Here is a 13,784-nt window from a genome sequence, read left to right as displayed (position 1 = left end):
GACTTCATCTCCTACACCCCCCGAGGCTGACTGTTCCTCATGTCCTACACCCCGAGGCTGACTGTTCTTCATGTCCTACACCCCGAGGCTGACTGTTCTTCATGTCCTACCCCCCGAGGCTGAATTCATGTCCTACACCCCAAGGCTGACTTCATCTCCTACACCTCGAGGCTGACTTCATCTCCTACACCCCGAGGCTGACTGTTCTTCATGTCCTACACCCCGAGGCTGAATTCATGTCCTACACCCCGAGGCTGACTTCATCTCCTACACCCCCCGAGGCTGACTGTTCCTCATGTCCTACACCCCGAGGCTGACTGTTCTTCATGTCCTACACCCCGAGGCTGACTTCATGTCCTACACCCCGAGGCTGACTGTTCCTCATGTCCTACACCCCAAGGCTGACTTCATCTCCTACACCCCGAGGCTGACTGTTCTTCATGTCCTACACCCCGAGGCTGAATTCATGTCCTACACACTGAGGCTGACTACATATCCTACACCTTGAGTCTGACTTTTCTTCATGTCCTATACCCCGAGGCTGACTTCATAGCCTAAACCCCAAGGATGACTTCATATTCTACACCCCGAGGAGGACTTCATGTCCTACACCCCGAGGCTGACTTCATATCCTACACCCCGAGGCTGACTGTTCCTCATATCCTACACCCCGAGGCTGAATTAATGTCCTACACCCCAAGGCTGACTGTTTTTCATGTCCCACACCCCCAGTCTGACTGTTCTTCAACCCTACACCCCAAGTTTGACTTCATGTCCTACACCCCAAGGCTGACTTCATGTCCTGCACCCCAATGCTGATTTCATGTCCTGCACCCCAAGGCTGACTTCATGTCCTACACCCCAAGGCTGACTTCATGTCCTGCACCCCAATGCTGATTTCATGTCCTGCACCCCAAGGCTGACTTCATGTCCTGCACCCCGATGCTGACTTCATGTCCTATCCTACACCCTGAGGCTGACTTCATGTCCTGTACCCTGAGGCTGACTGTTCTTCATGTCCTACACCCTGAGGCTGACTTCATGTCCTACACCCCGAGGATGACCTTCATGTCTTACACCCCGAGTCTGACCCTTCTTCATGTCCTACACCCCAAGTCTGACTCTTCTTCATGTCCTACACCCCGAGGCTGACTTCATGTCCTACACCCCGAGGCTGACTGTTCCTCATGTCCTACACCCCGAGGCTGACTTCATGTCCTACACCCCAAGGCTGACTTCATGTCCTACACCCCGAGGCTGACTTCATGTCCTACACCCCGAGGCTGACTTCATGTCCTACACCCCAAGGCTGACTTCATGTCCTACACCCCGAGGCTGACTTCATGTCCTACACCCCGAGGCTGACTTCATGTCCTACACCCCGAGGCTGACTTCATGTCCTACACCCCGAGGCTGACTTCATGTCCTACACCCAGAGGCTGACTTCATGTCCTACACCCCGAGGCTGACTGTTCCTCATGTCCTAAACCCTGAGGCTGACTTCATGTCCTACACCCCAAGGCTGACTTCATGTCCTTCCCCCCCGAGGCTGACTTCATGTCCTACACCCCGAGGCTGACTTCATGTCCTACACCCCGAGGCTGACTTCATGTCCTACACCCCGAGGCTGACTTCATGTCCTACACCCCGAGAGTGACTTCATGTCCTACACCCCGAGGCTGACTTCATGTCCTACACCCCGAGGCTGAATTAATGTCCTACACACCGAGGCTGACTTCATGTCCTACACCCCGAGAGTGACTTCATGTCCTACACCCCGAGGCTGACTGTTCCTCATGTCCTACACCCCGAGGCTGACTGTTCTTCATGTCCTACACCCCGAGGCTAACTTCATCTCCTACACCCCGAGGCTGACTGTTCTTCATGTCCTACACCCCAAGGCTGACTTCATCTCCTACACCCCGAGGCTGACTTCATCTCCTACACCCCGAGGCTGACTGTTCTTCATGTCCTACACCCCGAGGCTGAATTCATGTCCTACACCCCGAGGCTGACTTCATCTCCTACACCCCCCGAGGCTGACTGTTCCTCATGTCCTACACCCCGAGGCTGACTGTTCTTCATGTCCTACACCCCGAGGCTGACTTCATGTCCTACACCCCGAGGCTGACTGTTCCTCATGTCCTACACCCCAAGGCTGACTTCATCTCCTACACCCCGAGGCTGACTGTTCTTCATGTCCTACACCCCGAGGCTGAATTCATGTCCTACACACTGAGGCTGACTACATATCCTACACCTTGAGTCTGACTTTTCTTCATGTCCTACACCCCGAGGCTGACTTCATAGCCTAAACCCCAAGGATGACTTCATATTCTACACCCCGAGGAGGACTTCATGTCCTACACCCCGAGGCTGACTTCATATCCTACACCCCGAGGCTGACTGTTCCTCATATCCTACACCCCGAGGCTGAATTAATGTCCTACACCCCAAGGCTGACTGTTTTTCATGTCCCACACCCCCAGTCTGACTGTTCTTCAACCCTACACCCCAAGTTTGACTTCATGTCCTACACCCCAAGGCTGACTTCATGTCCTGCACCCCAATGCTGATTTCATGTCCTGCACCCCAAGGCTGACTTCATGTCCTACACCCCAAGGCTGACTTCATGTCCTGCACCCCAATGCTGATTTCATGTCCTGCACCCCAAGGCTGACTTCATGTCCTGCACCCCGATGCTGACTTCATGTCCTATCCTACACCCTGAGGCTGACTTCATGTCCTGTACCCTGAGGCTGACTGTTCTTCATGTCCTACACCCCGAGACTGACTTCATGTCCTACACCCCGAGGATGACCTTCATGTCTTACACCCCGAGTCTGACCCTTCTTCATGTCCTACACCCCAAGTCTGACTCTTCTTCATGTCCTACACCCCGAGGCTGACTTCATGTCCTACACCCCGAGGATGACTGTTTTTCATGTCCTAAACCCCGAGGCTGACTTCCTGTCCTACACCCGAGGCTGACTTCATGTCCTACACCCCGAGGCTGACTGTTCCTCATGTCCTACACCCTGAGGCTGACTGTTCTTCATGTCCTACACCCCAAAGATGACTTCATTTCCTACACCCTGAGGCTGACTTCATGTTCTACACCCCGAGGCTGACTTCATGTCCTACACCCCAAGGCTGACTGTTCCTCATGTCCTACACCCTGAGGCTGACTTCATGTCCTACACCCCGAGGCTGACTTCATGTCCTACACCCCGAGGATGACTGTTCTTCATGTCCTAAACCCTGAGGCTGACTTCATGTCCTACACCCCGAGGATGACGTCATGTCCTACACCCCGAGGATGACTTCATGTCCTACACCCCTGAGCCTGACTTCATGTCCTACACCCCGAGGCTGACTTCATGTCCTACCCCCCGACGATGACTGTTCTTCATGTCCTAAACCCCGAGGCTGACTTCAGGTCCTACACCCCGAGGGTGACTTCATGTCCTACACCCCGAGGCTGACTTCATGTTCTACACCCCAAGGATGACTGTTCTTCATGTCCTAAACCCCGAGGCTGACTTCATTTCCTACACCCCGAGCATGACTGTTCTTCATGTCTTACACCCCGAGTCTGACTCTTCTTCATGTCCTATACCCCGAGTCTGACTCTTCTTCATGTCCTACACCCCGAGGCTGACTTCATGTCCTACACCCCGAGGATGACTGTTTTTCATGTCCTAAACCCCGAGGCTGACTCTTCTTCATGTCCTACACCCCGAGGCTGACTTCCTGTCCTACACCCGAGGCTGACTTTATGTCCTACACCCCGAGGCTGACTTTATGTCCTACACCCCGAGGCTGACTGTTCCTCATGTCCTACACCCTGAGGCTGACTGTTCTTCATGTCCTACACCCCGAGGATGACTTCATGTCCTACACCCTGAGGCTGACTTCATGTCCTACACCCCGAGGCTGACTTCATGTCCTTCCCCCCTGAGGCTGACTTCATGTCCTACACCCCGAGGATGACTGTTCTTCATGTCCTAAACCCCGAGGCTGACTTCATGTCCTACCCCACTAGGATGACTTCATGTCCTACACCCCGAGGATGACTTCATGTCCTACACCCCTGAGCCTGACTTCATGTCCTACACCCCGAGGCTGACTTCATGTCCTACCCCCCGAGGATGACTGTTCTTCATGTCCTAAACCCCGAGGCTGACTTCATGTCCTACACCCCGAGGATGACTGTTCTTCATGTCTTACACCCCGAGTCTGACTCTTCTTCATGTCCTACACCCCGAGGCTGACTTCATGTCCTACACCCCGAGGATGACTGTTTTTCATGTCCTAAACCCCGAGGCTGACTTCCTGTCCTACACCCGAGGCTGACTTCATATGTCCTACACCCCGAGGCTGACTTCATGTCCTACACCCCAAGGCTGACTTCATGTCCTACACCCCAAGGCTGACTGTTCCTCATGTCCTACACCCTGAGGCTGACTGTTCTTCATGTCCTACACCCCGAGGATGACTTCATGTCCTACACCCTGAGGCTGACTTCATGTTCTACACCCCGAGGGTGACTTCATGTCCTACACCCCGAGGCTGACTGTTCCTCATGTCCTACACCCCGAGGCTGACTGTTCTTCATGTCCTACACCCTGAGGCTGACTGTTCTTCATGTCCTACACCCTGAGGCTGACTTCATGTTCTACACCCCGAGGCTGACTTCATGTCCTACACCCCAAGGCTGACTGTTCCTCATGTCCTACACCCTGAGGCTGACTGTTCCTCATGTCCTACACCCTGAGGCTGACTTCATGTCCTACACCCCGAGGCTGACTTCATGTCCTACACCCCGAGGATGACTGTTCTTCATGTCCTACACCCCGAGGCTGACTTCATGTCCTACACCCCGAGGATGACGTCATGTCCTACCCCCCGAGGATGACTTCATGTCCTACACCCCTGAGCCTGACTTCATGTCCTACACCCCGAGGCTGACTTCATGTCCTACCCCCCGACGATGACTGTTCTTCATGTCCTAAACCCCGAGGCTGACTTCAGGTCCTACACCCCGAGGGTGACTTCATGTCCTACACCCCGAGGCTGACTTAATGTTTTACACCCCAAGGATGACTGTTCTTCATGTCCTAAACCCCGAGGCTGACTTCATTTCCTACACCTCGAGCATGACTGTTCTTCATGTCTTACACCCCGAGTCTGACTCTTCTTCATGTCCTACACCCCGAGTCTGACTCTTCTTCATGTCCTACACCCCAAGTCTGACTCTTCTTCATGTCCTACACCCCGAGGCTGACTTCACGTCCTACACCCCGAGGATGACTGTTTTTCATGTCCTACACCCCGAGGCTGACTTCATGTCCTACACCCCAAGGCTGACTGTTCCTCATGTCCTACACCCTGAGGCTGACTGTTCTTCATGTCCTACACCCCGAGGATGACTTCATGTCCTACACCCTGAGGCTGACTTCATGTTCTACACCTCAAGGCTGACTGTTCCTCATGTCCTACACCCCGAGGCTGACTTCATGTCCTACACCCCGAGGCTGACTTCATGTCCTACACCCCGAGAGTGACTTCATGTCCTACACCCCGAGGATGACTGTTCTTCATGTCCTAAACCCCGAGGCTGACTTCATGTCCTACACCCCGAGGATGACGTCATGTCCTACACCCCGAGGATGACTTCATGTCCTACACCCCTGAGCCTGACTTCATGTCCTACCCCCCGAGGATGACTGTTCTTCATGTCCTACACCCCGAGGATGACTGTTCTTCATGTCTTACACCCCGAGTCTGACTCTTCTTCATGTCCTACCCCCCGAGGATGACTGTTCTTCATGTCCTACACCCCGAGGATGACTGTTTTTCATGTCCTAAACCCCGAGGCTGACTTCCTGTCCTACACCCGAGGCTGACTTCATGTCCTACACCCCAAGGCTGACTTCATGTCCTACACCCCAAGGCTGACTGTTCCTTCATGTCCTACACCCTGAGGCTGACTGTTCTTCATGTCCTACACCCCGAGGATGACTTCATGTCCTACACCCTGAGGCTGACTTCATGTTCTACACCCCGAGGATGACTTCATGTCCTACACCCCAAGGCTGACTGTTCCTCATGTCCTACACCCTGAGGCTGACTTCATGTCCTACACCCCGAGGCTGACTTCATGTCCTTCCCCCCCGAGGCTGACTTCATGTCCTACACCACGAGGATGACGTCATGTCCTACACTCCGAGGATGACTTCATGTCCTACACCCCTGAGCATGACTTCATGTCCTACACCCCGAGGCTGACTTCATGTCCTACACCCCGAGGATGACTGTTCTTCATGTCCTACACCCCGAGGGTGAATTCATGTCCTACACCCCGAGGATGACTTCATGTACTGCACCCCAAGGATGACTGTTCTTCATGTCCTACACCCCGAGGCTGACTTCATGTCCTAAACCCAGAGGCTGACTTCATGTCCTACACACCGAGGCTGACTTCATGTCCTACACCCCGAGGCTGACTTCATGTCCTACACCCTGAGACTGACTGTTCTTCATGTCCTAAACCTCTAAAGGCTGACTTTATGTCCTACACACTGAGGCTGACTACATATCCTACACCCCGAGGCTGAATTCATGTCCTACACCCCTGAAGCTGACTTCATGTTATACACCCCGAGGCTGACTTCATGTCCTACACCCCGAGGCTGACTTCATATTCTACACCCCGAGGCTGAATTAATGTCCTACACCCCAAGGCTGACTTCATGTCCTGCACCTCGATGCTGATTTCATGTCCTGCAACCCGATGCTGACTTCATGTCCTACACCGCAAGGCTGACTTCATGTCCTGCACCCCGATGCTGACTTCATGTCCTATCCTACACCCCGAGGCTGACTGTTCTTCCCTGTTTCCCCCAAAATAGGACCATGTATATGTGTCTCTCTGTATATATTATATATACTGTATATGTGACTCTGTGTTTATATTATATATATATTGTATATGTGACTCTCTGTGTATATTATATATACTGTATATGTGACTCTCTGTATATATTATATATACTGTATATGTGACTCTCTGTATATATTATATATACTGTATATGTGACTCTCTGTTTATATATTATATATACTATATATGCGACTCTCTGTGTATATATTATATATACTGTATATGTGACTCTGTATATATTATATATACTGTATATGTGACTCTCTGTGTATATATTATATATACTGTATATGTGACTCTATGTGTATATATTATATATACTGTATATGTGACTCTCTGTGTATATATTATATATATGACTCTATGTTTATATATTATATATACTGTATATGTGACTCTGTGTATATATTATATATATGACTCTATGTTTATATATTATGTATACTGTATATGTGACCCTTTGTATATATTATATATACTGTATATGTGACTCTGTGTATATATTATATATACTGTATGTGTGGCTCTCTGTATATATTATATATACTGTATATGTGACTCTCTGTGTATATATTATATATATATATACTCTATATATGACTCTATGTGTATATATTATATATACTGTATGTGTGGCTCTCTGTATATATTATATATACTGTATATGTGACTCTCTGTGTATATATTATATATATACTCTATATATGACTCTATGTGTATATATTATATATACTGTATATGTGATTCTCTGTATATATTATATATACTGTATATGTGACTCCCTGTGTGTATATTATATATACTGTATATGTGACTCTTTGTATATATTATATATACTGTATATATGACTCTGTGTGTATATATTATATATACTGTATATGTGACTCTATGTGTATATATTATATATACTGTATATGTGACTCTGTATATATTATATATATGGTATATGTGACTCTGTGTTTATATTATATATACTGTATATGTGACTCTTTGTATATATTATATATACTGTATATGTGACTCTCTGTGTATATATTATATATACTGTATATATGACTCTATGTGTATATATTATATATACTGTATATGTGACTCTGTATATATTATATATACTGTATATGTGACTCTGTCTATATATTATATATACTGTATATGTGACTCTGTATATATTATATATACTGTATATGTGACTCTGTCTATATATTATATATGCTGTATATATTAAATATACTGTATATATGACTCTATGTCTATATATTATATATACTGTATATGTGACTCTCTGTATATATTATATATACTGTATATGTGACTCTCTGTATATATTATATATACTGTATATGTGACTCTGTATATATTATATATACTGTATATGTGACTCTCTGTATATATTATATATACCGTATATGTGACTCTGCATATGTGACTCTGTGTATATTATATATACTGTATATGTGACTCTCTGTGTATATATTATATATACTGTATATGTGACTCTCTGTATATATTATATATACTGTATATGTGACTCTGTATATATTATATATACTGTATATGTGACTCTCTGTATATATTATATATACCGTATATGTGACTCTCTGTATATATTATATATACTGTATATGTGACTCTGTATATATTATATATACTGTATATGTGACTCTCTGTATATATTATATATACCGTATATGTGACTCTGCATATGTGACTCTGTGTATATTATATATACTGTATATGTGACTCTCTGTATATATTATATATACTGTATATGTGACTCTGTATATATTATATATACTGTATATGTGACTCTCTGTATATATTATATATACCGTATATGTGACTCTCTATGTATATATTATATATACTGTGTCTATGGATGTGATGATGTCATATAAGGAGGACGATGGAATGTAGAACACACAGACAGATCTCGGGTCACAATATAAACAATTTCTCATCCAGAGGAATAAAAACAAATCTTTTATTTTCTGACATTTTACTATAAAAATAAATATTTGAAGAAGATTTCCCATAGGGAACATTGGAAGATAGGGAGGATAGGGAAGATGGGGAGGATGGGGAGGATAGGGAACATAGAAGGATAGGGAGGATAGGGAGGGAGGATGGGGAAGATAGGGAGGATAGGGAAGATGAGGAGGATACAGAAGATGGGGAGGATAGGGAGGGATGGAGGATGGGGAAGATAGGGAAGATGGGGAGGATAGGGATGGAGGATGGGGAAGATAGGGAAGATGGGGAGGATAGGGAGGGAGGATGGGGAACATAGAAGGATAGGGAGGGAGGATAGAGAAGATGGGGAGGATGGGGGAGATAGGGAGGATAGGGAAGATAGGGAAAATAGGCAGAACATTATCCAGAGACATCGCAGGGAAGGATTGCAGAGCACTCGGGATAAGTGACAGTGCGGTCTGTGAACGGTAATAAATAAATTGGGATTATATCCCAGTCCTGTACACGCTGGTCATTGGGGGATGGGGCACTGAGAAAGCTGATGGCTGATATGTAGGAAAACAGATATAAGACATATACAATGTATCACATATAGAGGGAGTTTCAGAATTAGAGGATTGGACTGAAAATTAGCAAGGGGTGGGTGGAGCTTGGCTCCTCAGGGGTGGGACATGTCAGGGCACTAAACCATTTCATGTACAGCATTTGTCAAATGTGCAAAATCTTCATATAAAATAATATTACAAATATACAATTGTATGTACAGAGCCGGGACCCTGAACCGTGAGTACAGCAATGATATATAGTTACATGTCTAGGGGGCCAATATCTATGGGGCGTGGGCCAACATCTATGGGGCGTGGTCCAATATCTATGGGGAGTGGTCCAATATCTATGGGGCGTGTGCCAACATCTATGGGGTGTGTGCCAACATCTATGGGGCGTGGGCCAACATCTATGGGGCGTGGGCCAACATCTATGGGGCGTGTGCCAACATCTATGGGGCGTGGTCCAATATCTATGGGGCGTGGTCCAATATCTATGGGGCGTGTGCCAACATCTATGGGGTGTGTGCCAACATCTATGGGGCGTGGGCCAACATCTATGGGGCGTGGGCCAACATCTATGGGGCGTGGTCCAACATCTATGGGGCGTGGTCCAATATCTATGGGGCGTGGTCCAATATCTATGGGGCGTTTGCCAACATCTATGGGGTGTGGTCCAATATCTATGGGGCGTGGTCCAATATCTATGGGGCGTGTGCCAACATCTATGGGGCGTGGGCCAACATCTATGGGGCGTGGTCCAACATCTATGGGGCGTGTGCCAACATCTATGGGGCGTGGTCCAATATTTATGGGGAGTGGGCCAATATCTATGGGGCGTGGTCCAATATCTATGGGGAGTGGGCCAATATCTATGGGGTGTGGTCCAATATCTATGGGGAGTGGGCCAATATCTATGGGGCGTGGTCCAATATCTATGGGGCGTGGGCCAACATCTATGGGGCGTGGGCCAACATCTATGGGGCGTGGGCCAACATCTATGGGGAGTGGGCCAACATCTATGGGGCGTGGTCCAATATCTATGGGGAGTGGTCCAATATCTATGGGGTGTGGGCCAATATCTATGGGGCGTGGTCCAATATCTATGGGGAGTGGTCCAATATCTTTGGGGCATGGCCCGTGGGGTGTGTACAGAGGTGAGAGCTCTCATCTCCTGAGCTCCTACACACAATGCAATCCCTGTCCAAGGGGGAAAATGTGGATCCCCAAAACCCATTGGCTACATCTACAGATACTGTGGATACTTTAAGTGAAATAGACCCCCGTTGGACTGTAACCTCTTGGTGGCGCACTTGCTCATCACCCATCCCCCCTTGCTCCACCCCCAGGGGGCTCTGGAAGCCCCTCTGTTCCTATGAACGTCACCAACTCTACAAGACCAGAGCAAAGTTCTCCTGGGTCCACCGCCATCTGCCCATCTCTCCGGATTCAGGGCGGAGTCAGCAAGTGGAAAATGGAGCTTCAGTATAAACTGACAAATTTATATTCAAAATCCTGTGTGCAAAGGCTCCGCAATTGGGCAGAAATGAGGGAACTTCCTGCGACCAGCGGAAGCTTTGTATCGTACGTCCTCCCCACCCGCGGGGGTTCCTCTGAGAGCTGTAAAGGGGAGGAGTTTCATGGTGAGCCCCCTTGGACCTCCTGAGATCTGATTGGACGGGACTTGGCGGGGGGGCAGATTATAAAGTGTTGCTGAATATCTCCAGCTCTGTACAGTCCACAATGTCCTGCCGGGAAAGCCGTCTCTTGAACTCGTCGGTGGTGAAGTAGTAAATGATGGGATCCAAGCAGCAGTTCATACTGGCCAGGCACAGCGCCACCGGGTGGAAGGTCAGGATGGCCTTCTTGTACTGACACCGCTGGATCTTATTGGCCTTGGCCAGGAAGTCTAGTGGGAAGCTGAGGTGGTAAGGTCCGAAGCAGAGGAGGAAGACGAAGGTGCAGGTCAGGATCATCTTCAGCGCCTTCTTCTTCTCTCCCAGATCGTGAGAAGCCGAGTGCGGCTCCTTCAGTGACATCACAGTCCTCCAGGAGCAATAGCCGACCACCACCAGCGGCGCGATGAAGCCGAAGAGCTCGGCGAAGGTCACCGCCAGTATGGAGTTGGTGGTCCCGATGTCCAGCAGAGGCAGATCGGCGAAGCACTGGTTTTCTGCGTCGCCGATGGTGGAATTGTTTCCAATCCTCAATAGGGGAAAGGGAAGGCAGCTGACGCAGACGACGATCCAGCCGGCGACGCTGACATACACGTCAGACATGCGCTTTCTGTCGGTGAACTTGAAGGGGTAGATCAGGTAGAGGAAGCGCCTGACGCTGATGCAGACCAGGAAGACGATGCTGGCGTACATGTTGACGTATTTCAGGTAGAAGCAGAACATGCACGTGAATCGGCCGAACGGCCACGACTTGTTCAGGTAATAGAATATGCGCAGCGGCAGGGACAGGACCTGCAGGAGGTCGGCGATGGCCAGATTGATCATGAAGATGACGGCTCTTTTCGTTTCTTTCATGTAGGCGTAAAACACCCAAAGAGCCAGGACGTTCCCGATCAGTCCGGGGACCAGGATGACGGCGTAGGTGACGGCGTACAGATAATGCATGAACTGCTCGTCTACTTTACACTCGGTGACATTGTCACCACCAAACATCTCCCGCTCCACCGCCATCCACCAGTTCAGAGTCGAACGCTAACCACATCAATGTTCCACGCGTTTCACCATATCGGCTGCCTCATTCCCACGACTCTTCAGAGCTGTGCGCTTCGGCCCATCGCGGTGCAGCACTCAAATGTAATTCCATCTAGCCGGTTACAAGGAGAAGGCCGCAATGAAACATATCGGGGACACTTCTAGGAATCTTCATGACGGGAGACATCCCGACTCCAAAGTCTTCAAAGAGGGATCTGAAGAGAAAAATACATGAGAATAAATGATCTGCAGCCAGGAAAAAGGATAACAAAGCGTACCCCGAAATACCCAACCCCTGAGATCAAGCCAAATACACAGAGTACCCCGAAATACCCAACCCCTGAGATCAAACCAAATACACAGAGTACCCCGAAATACCCAACCCCTGAGATCAAGCCAAATACACAGAGTACCCCGAAATACCCAACCCCTGAGATCAAATCAAATACACAGAGTACCCCGAAATACCCAACCCCTGAGATCAAGCCAAATACACAGAGTACCCTGAAATACCCAACCCCTGAGATCAAGCCAAATACACAGAGTACCCCGAAATACCCAACCCCTGAGATCAAGCCAAATACATAGAGTACCCCGAAATACCCAACACCTGAGATCAAGCCAAATACACAGAGTACCCCGAAATACCCAACCCCTGAGATCAAGCCAAATACACAGAGTACCCCGAAATACCCAACCCCTGAGATCAAGCCAAATACATAGAGTACCCCGAAATACCCAACACCTGAGATCAAGCCAAATACACAGAGTACCCCGAAATACCCAACCCCTGAGATCAAGCCAAATACACAGAGTACCCCGAAATACCCAACCCTCTGAGATCAAGCCAAATACACAGAGTACCCCGAAATACCCAACCCCTGAGATCAAGCCAAATACATAGAGTACCCCGAAAAATACCCAAACCCTGAGATCAAGCCAAATACACAGAGTACCCCGAAAAATACCCAAACCCTGAGATCAAGCCAAATACACAGAGTACCTCAAAATACCCAACCCCTGAGATCAAGCCAAATACATAGAGTACCCCGAAATACCCAACACCTGAGATCAAGCCAAATACACAGAGTACCCTGAAATACCCAACCCCTGAGATCAAGCCAAATACATAGAGTACCCCGAAAAATACCCAAACCCTGAGATCAAGCCAAATACATAGAGTACCCCGAAAAATACCCAAACCCTGAGATCAAGCCAAATACACAGAGTACCTCAAAATACCCAACCCCTGAGATCAAGCCAAATACATAGAGTACCCCGAAATACCCAACACCTGAGATCAAGCCAAATACACAGAGTACCCTGAAATACCCAACCCCTGAGATCAAGCCAAATACACAGAGTACCCCGAAATACCCAACCCCTGAGATCAAGCCAAATACACAGAGTACCCCGAAATACCCGACCCCTGAGATCAAACCAAATACACAGAGTACCCCGAAATACCCAACCCCTGAGATCAAGCCAAATACACAGAGTACCCCGAAATACCCAACCCCTGAGATCAAATCAAATACACAGAGTACCCCGAAATACCCAACCCCTGAGATCAAGCCAAATACACAGAGTACCCCGAAATACCCAACCCCTGAG

General features: G+C 48.3%; 1 protein-coding gene across 1 annotated transcript; it reads right to left on the bottom strand.

Moving 5' to 3' along the window:
* Positions 1-10,627: 10,627 nt before the first annotated feature.
* Positions 10,628-12,381, bottom strand: GPR174 (G protein-coupled receptor 174). Its single transcript, XM_077463235.1, has one exon. The coding sequence runs from the start codon at positions 12,147-12,149 to the stop codon at positions 11,163-11,165; it is 987 nt and encodes a 328-aa protein (XP_077319361.1). The 5' UTR covers positions 12,150-12,381; the 3' UTR covers positions 10,628-11,162.
* Positions 12,382-13,784: the final 1,403 nt, after the last annotated feature.

The sequence above is a fragment of the Lithobates pipiens genome, unplaced genomic scaffold (genome assembly GCF_037356315.1).
Source record: "Lithobates pipiens isolate NorthernLeopardFrog02 unplaced genomic scaffold, aLitPip1_a1.2 Scaffold_3, whole genome shotgun sequence".
NCBI lineage: Eukaryota > Metazoa > Chordata > Amphibia > Anura > Ranidae > Lithobates > Lithobates pipiens.
The sequence above is the reverse complement of the archived record's forward strand: the minus strand, read 5'-3'. Positions and strand labels throughout refer to the sequence as shown.

Coding starts and splice junctions, on each gene's coding strand:
- GPR174 (XM_077463235.1), bottom strand. CDS start 12,149: ATGGCGGTGGAGCGGGAGATGTTTGGTGGTGACAATGTCACCGAGTGT.